General features: G+C 43.4%; 3 protein-coding genes across 10 annotated transcripts in view; 2 read left to right on the top strand and 1 right to left on the bottom strand.

Annotated features, from left to right (window-relative positions):
* The window catches only part of ccr9a (chemokine (C-C motif) receptor 9a), a 1,759-nt gene extending 789 nt beyond the window's left edge, over positions 1-970 (bottom strand). Inside the window, exons 1-3 of one of the 5 annotated variants that reach the window (XM_034612887.1) lie at positions 915-970; positions 582-674; positions 1-465 (exon numbers count right to left, since the gene is read on the bottom strand). The exon at positions 1-465 is cut by the window's left edge and continues 789 nt beyond it. In XM_034612887.1, coding sequence (XP_034468778.1) covers positions 1-465; positions 582-631 — 515 coding nt within the window. In that variant the 5' untranslated portion in view covers positions 632-674; positions 915-970. Of the gene's footprint in view, positions 468-581; positions 764-905 lie in introns of all 5 variants that reach the window. The other 4 variants (XM_034612888.1, XM_034612886.1, XM_034612889.1 and 1 more) reach the window with 4 other exon arrangements.
* A 513-nt stretch (positions 971-1,483) lies between these two features.
* si:dkey-154p10.3 (zinc finger protein 34) lies at positions 1,484-8,098 on the top strand. The gene is made up of 8 exons (XM_034612857.1): positions 1,484-1,573; positions 2,265-2,755; positions 2,857-3,433; positions 3,518-3,578; positions 3,725-3,913; positions 7,374-7,507; positions 7,616-7,739; positions 7,823-8,098. Exons 2-8 carry the CDS (start codon positions 2,300-2,302, stop codon positions 7,974-7,976), a joined length of 1,695 nt encoding a protein of 564 aa, XP_034468748.1. The 5' UTR covers positions 1,484-1,573; positions 2,265-2,299; the 3' UTR covers positions 7,977-8,098.
* Positions 8,099-9,607: 1,509 nt separating this feature from the next.
* Positions 9,608-16,401, top strand: LOC117777848 (protein disulfide-isomerase TMX3-like). Of its 4 annotated transcripts, none has more exons than XM_034612876.1 (17): positions 9,608-9,992; positions 10,597-10,648; positions 10,994-11,036; positions 11,557-11,680; positions 12,134-12,179; positions 12,301-12,381; positions 12,535-12,634; positions 12,731-12,808; positions 13,736-13,802; positions 13,951-14,049; positions 15,051-15,108; positions 15,182-15,235; positions 15,309-15,365; positions 15,513-15,642; positions 15,723-15,791; positions 15,879-16,112; positions 16,191-16,401. In XM_034612876.1, the coding sequence occupies exons 3-16, from the start codon at positions 10,998-11,000 to the stop codon at positions 16,047-16,049; spliced, it is 1,173 nt and encodes a 390-aa protein (XP_034468767.1). In that variant the 5' UTR covers positions 9,608-9,992; positions 10,597-10,648; positions 10,994-10,997; the 3' UTR covers positions 16,050-16,112; positions 16,191-16,401. The 4 variants fall into 4 exon arrangements, with proteins under 4 accessions (XP_034468767.1, XP_034468766.1, XP_034468764.1 ...); XM_034612875.1 differs by having other exon boundaries at positions 9,608-10,289; XM_034612873.1 differs by lacking the exon at positions 9,608-9,992 and having other exon boundaries at positions 10,377-10,648.
* The last annotated feature ends 349 nt before the right edge of the window (positions 16,402-16,750 follow it).

Raw genomic sequence — 16,750 nt, 5'->3', positions numbered from 1 at the left:
AGAAGCCACACCCCCACACACACCAGCCGACTGTGGCGACGGCGCTCAAGCTGTGAGTTTTGTGCCTTGGTGGCCTGTACGATGACAACGTAGCGGTCAACACTGATGCATGTTAGCAGCAGCATGCTGCTGAACAGGTTTACCTTGTAGAGGGCGGAGTTGACCTTGCAGAGGGCACAGCCAAAATTCCAGCCATGTGATGCCTCGGCCGCCCACAGCGGCAGTGTGACCAGGAATAGCAGGTCGGCCACTGCCAGGTTCAGCAGGTACACATCTGACATGGTTTTCAGTCGCCGCCGGAAGTTCAGGTAGATCCACACCACAGCCAGGTTCCCTGCTCCGCCAACCAGGGTGATCATCCAGAAGAGCGGCGGCTCAAACAAACGCCTGAAGGTCCGCACCGGTGCCCGGTCACACAGCAGGTCCTCATACTCGTAGTAGTCATCAGTGGTGAAAAAGGATGGTACCTAATTGGAAGAGATGAAACACGTGAACTCACCTGCTGCATGTTTACCATGCATTGGTCAAACCAATCAATTACCTCATCAAATTCCAAAATAATCAATAACTAACTGAACCGATCGTTTCTTACCTCGGTGGTGAATCCTGTGATGTTCATGAAGTCATCCATGTGGTCATAAGTCAGATTCTTGTGGATGAGGTCATTCAGTGACCTTCACAGGAATCAATCAATCAATCAAGTTTAACAGTTTGAAGGTGTAGGTGAACTGCATTTTCTTGATGATGAACAGATGATGAACAGCTGTTGTGGGATAATAGTACACGAAGATACTCATCATTCATCCAAAATTCTGTTTCAGTTACAGACAGTTAGAGACAGTTACAGACAGAATGACAGACAGTTACAGACAGTTACAGACAGAATGAGAGACAAAATGACAGACAGAACTCACAGCCGTCTTTTCGTCTGTCAGTGTGTTTGTCGTTGACTTGGTGTCGGTTAAACCACAGAGTTCAGAGATGAGACAAACAGGAAGTTACAGCCTTAGGGGGAGGGGTCAGAAAACTGTCCCACTGAAACTTTTACTTTAAACGACCTTAATGAAGAGATAAAGTAATCCGTTAACTTACAGCTGAATGTGAAACAAGACACAAGGGATGAGTTAAGGTTTTATTAAAGAGTTAATAAGGTTTTATTTATTAGTTATTGATGAGTTATTAATTTGTTATTAAGAAATTATTAAAGAGTTATCCAAGTGTTATTCAAGTGTTATTAAAGTGTTATTAAAGTGTTATTAAAGACACACACACACTTTAAGGTCTCCTGAGTTTTTATTGATGATTTATTGATTGATTGCTATGACTGACCTCCAGTCGCTGACAGACGCTCATCAATACACAATATAAAACAGAGGTTAATTCAGTTTCAGTTTGTTTCTTAATTAATAATGTTTTTTTGATTGATTTAACCATGAACTGGAAACAGAAATGTATTCTTTTTTAACCTCTCCTGTCCTTCTAATCCCTCTCCTGTAGGTGGCGGTAGAGAATGGCCACGTTTCCTTTCAAATCGTAGAAGAAGAAGTAGAGGAAGTAAATAGTGTCTCTTCAGGTGAGTTTGTAAACGTGTTAAATTATATCTCTGTTTAACGTTATAACGTTTAACGTTATTGCTGCAACTGCTACTTCATTTCACCGTTAGCCGTTAGCTCCGTTAGCTCCTCCGTTAGCTCCGTTAGCCGTTAGCTCCGTTTCCTGTCGTGCTCATTCTGCTGTTGTTGAATCGTTAAACGTTCAGAGAAACATGAATGAAGTGAATTTAGTTACACACACACAAACACAGTAATTTTAATAGAACTGAGAATAAGATAAGCAAAGTTACATTAGACAGAGAAACTAATACTTAAATAAAGGGTCAGTAAGTACAAATGATAAAGGAGTAAGTAATACTGGATATTGCAAATGATATTGAATTCATATTATGATGAACAAAAACAGTATGTTAGTCAAATTGCACATTAATGGTGTTATTGCACATTAAAAAGAAAAAAGCAGAATTATATTGCACTTCTATTGTGTATATTTTAGGAATGATTTCTTATTGTCCGATTATAATCCGTGGTCCTCTCTGCAGAAGGAGGAGGAGTTATACAGTTTTTTATTCTTTAACTAATATTCTAGGGATTTGCTTTATGTATTGTTTGGTGATGAAACTCAGATATTATCGCTTTGATGAGATTTAAATAATTTTATTGTGAACATGTTTTGTATATCTGATGTTTCTGCTTCTTCTGTCCAATCAGAGGATAGCGGGCTGAAACCTGCTGATGTCGTGGTGATGTCATCAGTGAAGCAGAGGTACCGGGACATCAGCCCTGTCACTCTGCAGGTAGTGGGTGGGGCTGTGATCTCCAGTCTGTACTGTGGGGAGGTGGAGGGTCTGTCGGGGGAGGCGGGGGGGCTGGTGGAGTCCTTCCTGGTGGAGCTGTATCGGTGTAAACTCTGTCAGTTCACCTGCGGCCTCAAGCCTGCCATCAACAGCCACCTGCTGCAGAGGCACCGCCCCCCCGCCCTCGCCTATCTGGGGGAGGCTGATGAAGGGGATGGGGTTGAGGGTGGAGATGAGGCGGGGCTCCAGCAGGGAGCATCGCCCTATCAGCTGGACCTGAACGGACACTCGAAGCAGAGCAACGAGGACGAGGACTTCCTGCTCTACAACATGCTGGACAACATGAGCCCACCCACCTGTGACATCGGCACGGAGGGAGGACTGCAGGTTGCACACACCTGTGAGGTGACACACCTGAGACACACACACACACACACACACACACACACTCGCACAAAAGACAGTTGGATGTGTGAGACGTGAGATGTGTCTCTTCTCCTCATTAGGTCAGTACGCTGTTTGAGGAGGAAGAGGGGGAGGGGAAGGAGAAGGAGGGGGCGGAGTCCATCTTCCATCTGCAGGGGGGCTCAGTGGATCTGTCTTGTCACATCAACCCCCCCGCCACTAAGGAGGAGATGGCTCAGTCTGCTCACCTCATGACTCTCGGACTTTGTCGCATCTCAGCCGCCAGACATCCTCCCCCTCCTTCCCCAACCCAACACCTTCCTCCCCCAGAACGCCCCCCCCGTGCGTCCCAGGACGACAGGAAGCAGTGCAAGACAAACGGTCAACAGATGAGGACTCTGCTGCCATGTCTCCTGTGTCCTCTGATGCTTTCGTCCAGGCGGCTCCTGGACGTTCACATCCAGTCTCACCGAGCAGCCGGCGGCTTCAGCTGCGTCCACTGCAGTTGGACGGCCAACAGCTGGAATGACCTAGAACCTCATTGGAGGAGCCACTGCAGGAAGGTACGGAGGGAGGAAGAGGAAGAAGAGTCGGAGGCGGCGGCGGTGTGTTCTGTCTGTCTGAGGACGTTCAGGAATGTTGCATCACAAAACGCTCATCGCCACAGTAACTGCTCAGGTCAGTTCGTCTTCTGATGATCTATCAATAATCAGTCATCAATATTAAAATGATCAGTAATCAACAACTCGTTGATTCTTGCAGACAGATGGAAGAGCCGACTGATAAGACAAGCAGGAGGGAAGGAGGCGGAGCTTACAGACAGGTGGATGCCCGAGGAACTGTCATACAAAAACTTTATTGACATTGTTCTGATGACCCTCTCTGAGCTTTAAATTATCGTTCACTTCAGTATCAAAATCATCGAATGTCAGAATGTTCCGTTAACATTAAGATGTTTGTGCGACACAGACAGACAGCTGGCAGCCAATCAGACACCAGCCTGAGTGTGATGGTTCCTGGTCCGACTGGCAGGCGACATACTGGCTCACTGCAGAGCACCACCAACAGCAAGAAGAAGAAGACCAGGAGAAAGAAAAAGAAAGAAGAAGAAAAAGTGGAGACTAAGGAGACGGGGTTCTGCTGCTCACTGTGTCACAGGTGACTACATTACCCACAACCCCCCAGCCCACACATAAGAAAGCCTGCTGCTCCATATAAAGACAAGGCAAGTTTATGCTAAGATTTAGTAAATAAGTGGACTTGGAGACCAGCAACTGACTGAAACAACAGAGATTTAATTAGACAAATGAAATGTGGACCCTAACCCATGTTTTTCCAGATAGGATTCGAAGCAGAGCGTGTGGCGTGGGGAGTTAAATAGAAATAAAAGAGTGAAACTAACAGTGCAGTTTGAGAAATTAGTAATTGTTTGAGGCTGTGGCAACATTTTTAGCATTGATTTAAAAGAACTAAGATTTGCAGCTGACCTGCAATTCTCTGGGAGCTTGTTACACAAACGTGAAGCATAAAAACTGAACGCTGCTTCTCACTGTTTAGTTTTGACTCTGGAGACCGAGAGCAGATCAGTTTCAGACGACCTGAGGGGTCTGGATGGTTCAAAACGTAGCAGGAGATCATCTAAACCTTTCAGTGCTTTGTAAACCAACAGAAAGATTTTTAAGTCAATTCTTTGACAGACAGGGAGCCAGTGTAAAGATCTCAGACCTGGAGTAATATGATCCACTTTCTTGGTGTTAGTGAGGACTCGAGCTGCAGCATTTTGAATTAGCTGAGAGGCCTTTGAACACCATTACAATAGTAAGTCAGCTGAAGATAATTACATGGACAAGTTTTTCTAAATCATAGACATAAATCCTATAATCCTCGATATGTTCTTAAAGGGATGCTTCATCGAAAAATGAGAATTCCCTAATTATCTACTCACCACAGTGATGGAGTCTCAGGGGTAAACAGTGTAAGAGCAGAATCTAATACAATTGAAGTAACTGGTGACCAAACGTAAAAAACAACAGAAAAAACATCCTGCGAACGACTCCATCCGGCTCCTGTGGTGTCATCAAGTGTCCGTAAGCCCCGAACTTTAACATTAATACCAACATCGTTATTTGTGCTCATGCAACAAACACCTTTAATTGAAAAAGATATAGAAAATGACTGTCATGCGCACAGAGAGCACTGGAGATCACTTACAAAAAATACATAAAATGTGTTCACCTTCAAACCTCTATTTCCAAATAATGAGTGGAGGTTAGGATCCACTGATGTGTGAAGTAATCTGATTACTGTATAATTACTGTGTGATGGATGCACTGACACTGATGGAGGAGAACGTGATAGAAGGATGAGGAGGAAACAAGTGTTGAGTGACTTTGATGGTTTCCTGTCCCATGATGATTACTCATCATATATTAATCATTAAATTTAATTTAATTTGTATAGCCCATATTCACAAATCACATTCTGTCTCATAGGCTTTAACAAGGTGAGACATCCTCTGTTCTTAACTCTCGACAAGAGTCAGGAAAAACTACAAAAAAATAACTTTTAATAGGGGAAAAGAAGGTAGAAACCTCAGAGAGACACGTGAGGATCCGTCTCCCAGGACGGACAGAAGTGCAATAGATGCCACCTCGATCGTGGTCCACCACCACTATCAGATGCCAATACGATACAGGATCTGCCATTATGTTCACAATCTCTGATTCGCGTTCCATCATAGCAGCCGCGGCCCTTGATCTGGGGACGATAAGGCAAAGGGACTCCGGGGAAGAAGTCAAGTCAGTAACATGTATTGATGAGACATTAATTTCTTGATAATCTGATGTGATAAAGTGGGAGAAGAGGAAAGAGAAGCTCCATGTGTCACGTGACCCCGACATTCTAGACCTGCAGCAGCAGAACTAAGATCTAAGACAAACCTGGACCAGCTCGAACTATAACTTTATCCTAAAGGAAGGTTTGAATCTTCAACGTACAGAGGGAGTCTGCCTCCAGAACTGAAGCTGAGATGATTCCACAGGAGAGGAGCTTGATGCTGAAGCTCTGGCTCCTCCTCTGCTTTAGAGACTTTAGGGACAACAGCCTGAATTCTGGGAGCTCAGGGCTCTAGTGGTGATCAGGTACTATCAGCTCTTTAAGGTTCGATGCTGCCATATTATTAATGTAGGTGAGGAGGAGGGCTTTAAATTCTAAAAGGAACAGGAAGCCAGTGTAGTGAAGCTAACACAGGAGACATGTGGTCTCTGTTCCTGGTTCTCTTCAGGACACGTGCTGCAGCATTTAGGACAAACTGCAGAGTCTTTAACGACTTCCTGCTGGAGCCTGAGAATAAGGAATTACAATAATCACGTCTGGATGGAACAAAGGCCTGGACTCGTTCTTCTGCATCTTTTTGAGACATGATGTTTGAGATGTTATGTAAGTGGAAGAAGGCGGTCCTAGAAATGTGTTTTTAAATGAGAATCAAAGGACAAATCAGGATCAAAGATAAGGGCAATGTCCTCTAGCACAGCTTCATCATTAGATAATGTGTCTCTGAGGTGTTTAGGGCCAAGTATCAGAACCTCTGTTTTATCTGAGTTTAATAAGAGAAGGTTTTTATGTCCTTGAGACATGAACTTCAGTTAATTGATGACACTGTTCTGGTTTTATTGATACGTATAACTGGGTGTCATCTGCATAGCAGTGGAAGTTTACAGAGTGTGTCCTGATAATGTTTCCTAGTGGAAGCATATATAATGAGAATAAAATGGGCCGAGCACAGAACCCTGTGGAACACCGTGGTTAACTCTGGTGCGCACAGATGACTCATCATTTAGCGATCTGGTAAATATGATTTAAACCAGTTGAGGGCGGTTCCTTTAATGCTAATGAACTGTTCTAGTCTCTGTAATAAAATGTGATGGTCAATAGTGTTGAATGCTGCACTGAGATCTAACAGGACGAGGACAGACACAAACATCTGAAGCTACTAGAAGGTCATTAGTGACTTTAACCAAGGCTGTCTCCGTGCTGTGATTGGCTCGAAACCCCGACTGAAAGTCTTCACATTACTTTCCTGGAGAAACTCACACAGCTTCTATACATCTTATATAGATTCTATAGATCTGTGATCTTGATATATTATTCTGTATAATTTTATAGATTGATGACATCACAACTGTCTGTGAATTTATTAATCCTGCAGTTTTGGGTGATTAAAATACCTTCAGGAAATAAAACAAGTTCCCTCACATTCTGACCATGAGAAACATTTATTTTTAATGACATTACTGATGTTTCTTCACCTTTATGTCACAAAGTTTCTTCTTCTTCTCATCACTTGATGCTAATTCACCAGAGAAACCTATTGGTCAGCAGGATAATTTAATAGTCATGAGCTGCTTTGCATTGACTGTTTATGGTTGAATGTGGGCGTGTAGAGGGCGGGGCATGAGGCAGAAACATTCGGTGCGTGCGTGCACACATTTTTATGAATCTGTATTTTTATTGCTTACGCCATTTTCTAAACCAACGAAAACAACAACACACCTGTACCCTGTTGTTTGACTGTGATTGGTCGATTCGAATCTCGAATTGAGATGTGTTTCATCTACAGGAAGTTCTCCTCTAAACTGACGCTGAGGCGTCACCTGGGCGTCCACGGAGGAGAGAGACCATTCACCTGTCCACACTGTTCATACAGCAGCCGACTGAGGGCCTCGCTGCTGCAACACCTGAGGACGCACACAGGTAACACAAACATGAGCACACAGGTAACACACACCTGAATACACAGATAACACACGCCTGAGCACACAGGTAACACACGCCTGATGACTGTGTGTTGTGTCTTGTCAGGTGAGAAGCCGTACAGGTGTGGTCAGTGTCCGTACGCCTCGATCGATCGCAGCTCGCTGATCAGACACAGTCGAACTCACAGTCAAGAGAAACCTCACAGATGTACACACTGTGACTACAGCAGGTAACACACACTGTGGTTGCCATAGCGATGATTGTTAGGGTGGCCCGTGATTACCATAGTAACAGGTTGTGTGTTTTCCTCAGCATCCAGAAGAAGAGTTTGGACCTCCATGCTCGCCGTCACCACACAGGTGAGGCGTTTCCATGCCGACAGTGTGTATACTCGAGCCCGGACCGTCAGCTGCTGCTCAGACATGTTCGCAGACACCACGCCCCCTCGCAGCACGCCGCTCTGTGAACTCACCGGTGGCTAAACGCTCTTATTGGACTCTTAGCTTGTGGGCTGAACTACACTGATGATGTCACAGTCAGATTTTAAGGAATTTTTATTGATAACGAAAATAAAATGTAAAAAATGAATCAGTGTGTGAGTAAGTCAGTGCCCAGACTGACTCGTGTTGTAACTCATTCTGCTGAGCTTCAGGAAGTGGATTATTACCCCTCAACTGGTCAAATCAGCAGCTGGTGTGATGAGCAGACCCCTGTTATCTCTTAATTTACCCTTAAAACAAACTTATGAATTACTCAGCGACCCTCAACATGACCTTTATTTAGAAAATCTGTTTTGAAAAGGCCTTATTGAACAGATTAGATTTAATTTGACCTTAAGAACTGAGACAGAGATACAGAGAAAGACACACTGAGATGGAAGGTTCGTCAGTGACTGGAGTCTACTGAGCCGGTTCAAGTATTAACTGGTTTCATAAATATTCAAGATTCAAGAAGATGTATTGTCATTCCAAACCATGAGGTACTTAGAGAATGAAACTAAGTACTGAGGTCCCGGTAAGTAGCAATATAATACAACACTACAATCTAAAAACTAAGCAGAAGCAGCAAATAAAGGCAATGAAATAAAGCGAATATAGCAATAGAGTATCAAACTAACTTGGTGTTCCATGTATTTGAAGCTGGGGACGACCTCAACAGCTGCTCCCCCCCCATGAAGAGGAGGAGGCCTCCCGACGACTTTTCTGAAATCCACGATCGTTTCCAAGCCTCCGGTTGTTCCACCTCCAGCCTGTACTCCATCTCATCGTTGCAGGAAATTAGTTCCACCAATGCTGTGTCAAACTTGACATTGTGGGTGCTCGGGAATGTGGCTGAGCAGTCGTAGGTCAGCAGAGTTTACAGCAGGGTGCTCAAAACACATCCCTGAGGGGAGCCAGTGTCGAGGATGATGGCAGAGGAAGTGATGTCGTGGATTTTGTAACGGTGGACTCAGCCTGTAACAGCCACTGGCTGGCACAGCAAGAGGCAGAGTCCCAAACTGATGCTTCACCTGGTCACATGACACCGTAGAAACACCGTGAAACTAGGAGGAAATATACAAAATGTAATTTCATATTCAATACTAACAGGAAGTACAAGATAACCAGCCAGTAACCTGCTAGTGGTCAACCTGGCCACTGCGGACTTCCTTATGTCTATGACACAGTCTCCGGTCTTCTTTGTGGCCAGTCTGTACCATCGCTGGCTGTTTGGGGAGCTTGCCTGCGAGCTCTATGCCTTCTGTGATGCTCTGTTTGGCATCACCTCCATGATGACACTGATGGCCATTGCAGTAGACCGCTGCCTCGCCATTACACGGCTGCTGTCCCTGTTGGGTGGGGTAAGTCGTTGGCAGATGTTGGCAGTGCTGGCGTGGGTGTGGTTGTACTCTCTAGCCTTGAGTTCGCCGCCATTCTTTGGCCGGAGCACTGAAGGCCTGCAGACATCCTGCAGCTCGGACTACATGAGCTTCACGGCCGCAGTGCGCGACTACACTTTACTGCTGTTTGTCTTTGTCTTTTTAATCCCGCTCGCCCTTATCGCTGGCTGCTACTTTGCCATTTTCTGGGCCGTGCAGCAGGTGGAGGTGGAGCAGTTTAACTGTGAAGAGACCAAGAGAGAGTACGAACATCTGTTCAGCGAGTGGCGAATGGTTAAAGTGGCTTTGGGAGTGATCCTGCTCTTCATCATATTCTGGTCTCCATACTCTGTGGTTGATTTGACAGCCACCACAGAGTGGTGCTGCTGACTCCATATATGAACTCAATCCCTGCTGTCATCGCCAAGGCCTCCGCCATCCACAACCCCATCATCTACACCCAAAGTATCGGGCTGCCATTGGCCTCTACGTCCCGCTGTTGTGCGAAAGATCTGTGCTCGTCTTTCAGCTCCAGCTGCATTTCTTCTCGCCGAGTCAAAGTCAGCGGGGGCGCTGTGATGGAGGGAAAACCTCTGCTGCTTCCTCTGTGAACTGAAGAAGAAGGTAAAGGCCTGCAGGAAGTGGTTGTGATGGAAGGTATTGATTAGACAGAAAGAAAACGTCATGTCATGTTTTGCTTATTGACGTTAAAATGTATTTTTATATTGTTGAGCAGTCTCTGTAGACTCTATTGTTGTCAATGCACAGCTGCTGTCAATAAAGCTTGAGTGGCCTGAAGCTGTTAATCCGTCAGATTAGCAGAGTGCTCGGTCCGTCAGCAGTTAGCAGATAAACTCTGTGCCGCTAATCTCCGTTAATCAGTCGACATGTTGGACAGAAAGAGCTCGGTCCTGCTCTCAGGTACGTTCTCAACTAAACTTTTACCCATTCTCAATCACTGAGTTGACACTGACAGGTGAGTCACGTGACTCACCTGGTTAGGTTTCTAATTTCTTTGATTAAACTCAAGCTTGACTTACTCACTTTTTTGGTGCTTTCAACTGTATTATATGCTCCTCCTCAACAGCTTCAGTTTCAGTTTGAACAGTTCAGAGCGCCCCCTGCTGGTGAAGACTTTGTAATATGACTGAAAGCGCATATTTAAAAGTGAGTCAGTGTGAGTTAGAGCTGGAAGTTTGTGTTGTTTATTTGTGTTTGTTGTCGTCAGTGCTGCTGTGTGCGTCACTGGTGTCGTCCTTCGTGGAGGAGCTGGACGATTCGTAAGTACAAACAGCATCGTCAAATCTTTACTTAACCTTTTATAAATATTCTCTCGATCCATTTACAAGCTGATCTGGAGCTTTTGATTGTGTCACATGATCCTCAGCTGACTCAGTCGGTCCAGTTATGAATCATAGATGTTTTCTATTTAATTTTGTCGCAGTGAAAATTCTGTTGATGAAGTTCATGTAATCAAAAGCTACTAAATGGATCTTTGTTTTCACTGTGAACTATTTTGTTTCTTATGAGCCTCCGTACAGCTGCTGATCATCATTCTTCATTGATCTGCTGCTTGTTAATAATCACAGCAACTAATCAATAAATAATCTGATTGTGTTTAACAGCTTCATGGAAACCAGAGGAGACGACGACATCTGGCTTATCAAAGTACGAATGCATTTATTGTTTTAGATTCAGCAAAGAAAAAGCTCTATGTTCATTTGTAAAAATCACGTGATCTGAGGAGAGAGAGTCAGAGACCTTACATTGGAGCTGGAGGTTATCTGAGTAACTACATGATCAGATGATCTTTATCTCAGGTGGCTTCAGTGAAATCAGAAGTAAAAAGGTTTAAAAACTGTTTCATTCTTATTTACCAGACAGAACCTTTAGTGTTGCCATTGTAGCATCCCGGTGTTCCTCAGGGTTCCAACGCCTCTCTTATTCCCACATGACATTTTATTTCCCCTGAGACACGTCATCCACACACACACACAGCTGTCATATGCAGGTGACACACAACTGCACCCCACCCCCTGATATTCAATAATCAATATCCATTTGTCAGATCAATATTCTTAACGATGATTTCCTGCAGCCATATATTGTTAAGATGAGGTAATCTCTGTTGACCCAGACACTGTCATTGCAAACTCATTGTGACAATGTTGTGTTGTTCTCTGTGCAGTTCTACGCCCCCTGGTGTTCCTTCTGTAAACAGCTGGATCCTGTTTGGCATCAGATTGGATCAGAACTGAAGAGTCTTGGTTCTCCAGTCAATGTCGGCAAATCAGACGCCACCGCCAACACCGGTCAGTTATACTATCAAAAAAAAAACTATCACCTGACTCAGCCACACACAGTGAAACAATAATAAAATAAATATACTGAAATAATCTCCGCTCATTAGAACCCAAAGTAAATTAAATGGACAGGAAGTGCGTCACCAGGTGACTCGTCTCACAGCACTTTTGGTTTTGACCTCATTTGACTCAGTCTTATTCTTAACGGTCTTTTCTGTTGTCGTGGTGACTGTGTCTGGAGAACCACAGGTTTCGGTGTGAGGTTCACTCTGATAATAAATAAAATAGAAAAACTTTCTGCTCTGACCTGTTTTCTTCTATCCATGGAAACATCAGTATTAATTAAGATTTATAAGAAATCGTCGTTGTGTTTAATTCATGATGTTTAATCAGCTGTTGGATCTGTTACATTAAAAGGTGGGCATGGTCAGAGGTCACAGCTGAGGTTGTGTTTTCTTCCAGGTTTGGCAGAAGAGTTCAAGGTCAGAGGTTATCCAGCCATCATCATGTGAGTCCTCGCTGTGACATCACTGCACACCAGCCAATCAGAAGAGGCTGAATGATTATTTATACAGATCAATAATCAATAATCCAGATGAGATCATGTGTGAACTGATGTTTTTTTTTAGGTGGAAGAAAAACGTGAAATATGTTTATTCAGGAAAAAGAACAAAAGAAGAAATAATGGAGTTTACACATCGAGTCTCAGGGTGAGTGTGTGTGTGTGTGTGTGTGTGTGTGTGTGTGTGTGTGTGTGTGTGTGTGTGTGTGTGTGTGAGTGAGTGTGAGTGAGTGAGTGAGTGTGTGAGTGAGTGTATTTATGTTTATCACTGTGTGTGTGTGTGTGTGTGTGTGTTGTTCAGGCCCTGTGTTCGATCTCTGAACAGTCTGCAGCTTTTCCAACACGCAATGAGCCGCCATGATGTCATGTTTGTGTATGTAGGAGCCACATCACAACTGAAGGTAGACACACTATCACACACTATCACACACACACACTATCAAAGACAGACACACACACTCACTCTCACACACACTCTGACCTCTGTTGTTTTTCAGGGAAACTTCTCGGCTGCTGCAGAACATCTGATCGTTCACATCAACTTCTTCTCCGCTGCCAGAGACGTTCTACCAAAGGTCACACATGACTGAAGGAACAGGAGAACACAGTAGAACAGACAGAGCTCAGGGGTCTCATTTATAAAACAGAGCGTGGGATTCAAACTAAAAGTGTACGTGCGCACAAAAGCCGGAAACGGCATACACACAAATTCTGATTGATAAAACCGTGCGCACACACACCTGAATGCGATGTTCACTTTATAAATCACAGTCCACCTGGAAACGTTGGTACGTGGATCTGCCTCATAGTCCGCCCTCCACACGCCCACTTTCAACCATGAATGGTCAATGCAAAGCACCTCATGAATATTAAATTATGCTGCTGACCAATGGGTTTCCACCGTGAGTCCTGACAGAGTCACGGCATCAAGCGATGAGAAGAGGAAGTGAAACTTTCTGACACTGACATGAGGTGTTTGTTAGTGAGGTGGGGGTGAAGAGACATTTTATGGGACAGCAGTGATGTCACTAATAAAGAAAATACACTGATACTCTGCTGCTGTTAACACAGCGAGTGAGAGTGAAGATGATAGAAAGAACCGAGCCTGAAATAAGAAAAGATCCAATTAAAGGTGGAGGCAAACGTGTGAACAAGTGCACACGTTCTCCCGTCAAGTTTGTTTTTACAGATCCCAAAGTTTGCGTGAGAAGTGGCGTACGCCAGTTTCAGGCTCCGTTTTGTGCGTACGGTTATAAATGAGGCCCCAGGAGAACATCATAGAATAGAGCTAAAGAACAGAAGAACATAGTCAAAGACTGTAGGGTTCTATCGAACTCTATCGATACCTGCTGATGTTTGATGCTTTTACAAATGGTTGAACATCTTCAGCTGTACAGGTGTGTTTGTTTGTTGGAGGTAAAAAGGTGGGAAAGTGCAGAACCTACAGAACCTCTGTCTTCACACCTGGACTCATGAGTTATTAAAGTCAGTCTGTATCATAGGTCATCGCTCTGACGTCTCTGCCGGCCGTGGTTCTATTTAAAGACGGAACCTACTTCACCTACAGCGGTAAGTCTGAAAACACTCCGGTTCTGAACCTGCTGACATGACAACAGACACCATCTAGAAAAGATCAAAATATAAACAAACCATCATCTGACGTGTTGCTCAGTGATGAGTCATTTGACCTGAGTTGTGAGATGTGATTGTCTTTCAGAAGAACGTGACGGAGAACTGAGGCTGTGGATCAACAGAGAACGTTTCCCAAACTTCTCCAAGATCGACAGCTACACTCTGTACGCCATGGGAGAGACAGGTAACCCACACCTGTGTGATGTCATCACAGACAGGCAGACACTGATCTCACAAAGTCAGCTAAATGTCAGGATTAGTATCAGAAGCTGCCGAATTTATTACAAACTCACACATGCTGTTAATCTTCCTCCACAGCCGACATGTTTTCATTGAGTGAATGAACTGTCAGATCACTAGAGTCAGACTGTGGATATGAAGCTGTATAATATCAGATCTGTTTGAAATCACTACAGAACATTTACTGTGAATGAGCCTGATGAAGTTTGTGTGAAGCCTCTGACTCACTGACCTAACAAACTTTATTCTGTCACATCCCAACAAACACAAACAAGGACTTGGCAACAAGATAAAGTACAAATACTTCAGAGTATTAAGTTGCATCTAATGAAAGTGAAGAGTGTGTTTTAAACAGAAGTAGATCTGTAAATATGAACCTTTTAGCCATAAAAAAGATGCCACAGCCACTAGAGGGCGATGTTCTCATTTCGTTTTTTCCCACAGCTTAAAAATAATAACCAATTAACAAAACTAATAGATTGTGACAAAAAAAATATTTTGCAATCATTGAATTATTTGTATTATTCTGATCACGGATAATAAAAGCATGAGCTTACAAAAAACGTTGGACAGAACTTTTTTTGACAACTTGTTTCCTACTGTCTAACATTTTTTTAGACACTAACTAAACAGAGCTAGGCTGTAATCCTGGTAGGGAGCAAGCTAGCTCTGAAGCATACGTTACTATGGTTACTGCGCAGGAATTAATGTAAGCCATTGAACGGATCTCTCACTTAAATTAGCCAGACTCATCCAAGTAAGCCAGGATTAGCATTTAGCCCCTTTGATGGAATACCCACTGATGATATTCAACAACAATGTAATGTAGGAAAACCTCAGTATAGTAGAAGTTTAATCACAGCTGCACCTGGTGGACGTTAGAGGAACTGCATCTGTGAGGCTGCTATTTTGACCAGCTGAAGTGACCTCACCTGTCCCCTGCAGGTAAACTGGTGTCGCTGGTGCTGCTGGAGGAGAAGAACATGTGTGAAAAGAGTGTGAGGTAAATCTCCAACGATTGTCCATCAGGTAAACAGGTGTGAACTTCCTGTGACGCCTCTGATTCACCCGTTCAGGTACAAAGTTCTCATGGAGAAAGTGGCTGCAGATTACAGAGACACCTACAGCAGGTCAGTCTTTTATTTTGAAAAATCACTGAGCAGAAAATACACAATAAAAGCTGATAGTGTGTCTTTGTTTTAGAAACTTCTACTTTGGTTTCATGGAGGAAAACGACTACATCAACGGACTGATGATGAAGTGAGTCAGTGAAGTGGTTAACGTCCAGAGGCCGGACTCAAACACGGATGCACATTAATGAGGAAGATCGTTAGAGGAAGGGGGGGTTCACCCCATTTGCTCGGACATACTCTCAGTATTACGGTTTGTTTCTGTTTTTGTTCGCAGGGACGTGATCGTGCCGTCGTTTGTCGTGGTTGATTTGTCCAACGATGGTTACTTCCTGCCACAAGGCACCGTGGATACAGAGCGCCAACTCTTCGACTTCCTGAACGGGATTCTGGACGGCAGCATCCAGGTGAGTGGAGCAACTCCCAGAGGGAGAAGATTCGACAGTTACATTTTTTTCTGAAACATCTGTTTGTTCTGTGTTTCCAGTGTCAGGGGGGAAATGGTGTTGTCCAACGTGTCAGACGCCTCGTCTATGACACAAAACTCCTGATAAGGGTAAGTGGTGACATCATCAGTCCGGCTTCCTGTCTACCTGACTGCCTGTCTTCTGACCTCTGACCTTTGTGTCCTCTATCTGTCCAGTCGCTGTTCGCCCAGGCTCCACTGCTTGGCTTCTTCTTACTCGGCTTCCCGTTCACCATCGCCACCGTCTTCTGTTACCTGTGCTGTAAAGCCCGACACACCACCAGTGAAGACGAAGACGATGTCGCACCACAACAATGCAAAAAAGTGACCAACAAGAAGTCTGACTGACGAGGACGTGAGGAGGAGCTGAAACGTCTTTGTCGAATAAAATCAAACCTGTTTCTTATCAATTTGTCCAAGTCTGAGAAACGTTTCACTGAAAATCTACAAAATGTTGAAAAGTGATTTGTCTTTTTACCTCATCAACACTGATGATAAACTATAAAAGAAGGAGAAGAAATTTGATTATTAAACATTCACTCTTACTTTGAAATTTAATAATGTAAAATCAGGTAAACAATTAAACACCTGGATCTACCTTGATTCATGACATCACTAGTGGAATGGTCCAATCAGAGTCCAGCGAAGCTGAAAGATCTTTAACATGTTTAGAGAATAAATATAATTTAGAATAAATTGAGAGAGTAAGTAAAATAGATGAATATAATTTAATAAATAATAAATATTATAGCAGTATTCTCATATAAATAACATAGCATGAAGCAGTTTCATCTCATCTTGAATCACGTTGAACTTTTTAAACATGTTTAATTCATGTGTAAAATGTATTGAGATGTTTAATAACTTTTTCAGAATTTTCTTCTTAATTGATCAATTCAAAATTATTGAAACATTACAATCTGACACACAGATTGTAATGTTTCAATAATTTAAAGGTTTTAACAACTTAAAAACAGAAAACCTGGAATCTTTAGAAATTAATAAACATTCCATTGATTATAGTGAAAAGAATCTCATTCAGTTTAAAA

Source organism: Hippoglossus hippoglossus, chromosome 17 (assembly GCF_009819705.1).
Source record: "Hippoglossus hippoglossus isolate fHipHip1 chromosome 17, fHipHip1.pri, whole genome shotgun sequence".
Taxonomy (NCBI): Eukaryota; Metazoa; Chordata; class Actinopteri; order Pleuronectiformes; family Pleuronectidae; genus Hippoglossus; species Hippoglossus hippoglossus.
The sequence above is the reverse complement of the archived record's forward strand: the minus strand, read 5'-3'. Positions and strand labels throughout refer to the sequence as shown.

Coding starts and splice junctions, on each gene's coding strand:
- si:dkey-154p10.3 (XM_034612857.1), top strand. CDS start 2,300: ATGTCATCAGTGAAGCAGAGGTACCGGGACATCAGCCCTGTCACTCTG. Junction 2,756..2,856: donor AGGTTGCACACACCTGTGAG/GTGACACACCTG, acceptor TCTCCTCATTAG/GTCAGTACGCTGTTTGAGGA. Junction 3,434..3,517: donor TCGCCACAGTAACTGCTCAG/GTCAGTTCGTCT, acceptor TGATTCTTGCAG/ACAGATGGAAGAGCCGACTG.
- LOC117777848 (XM_034612873.1), top strand. CDS start 10,512: ATGACTGAAAGCGCATATTTAAAAGTGAGTCAGTGTGAGTTAGAGCTG. Junction 15,109..15,181: donor ATGTGTGAAAAGAGTGTGAG/GTAAATCTCCAA, acceptor TCACCCGTTCAG/GTACAAAGTTCTCATGGAGA. Junction 15,643..15,722: donor TTCTGGACGGCAGCATCCAG/GTGAGTGGAGCA, acceptor CTGTGTTTCCAG/TGTCAGGGGGGAAATGGTGT.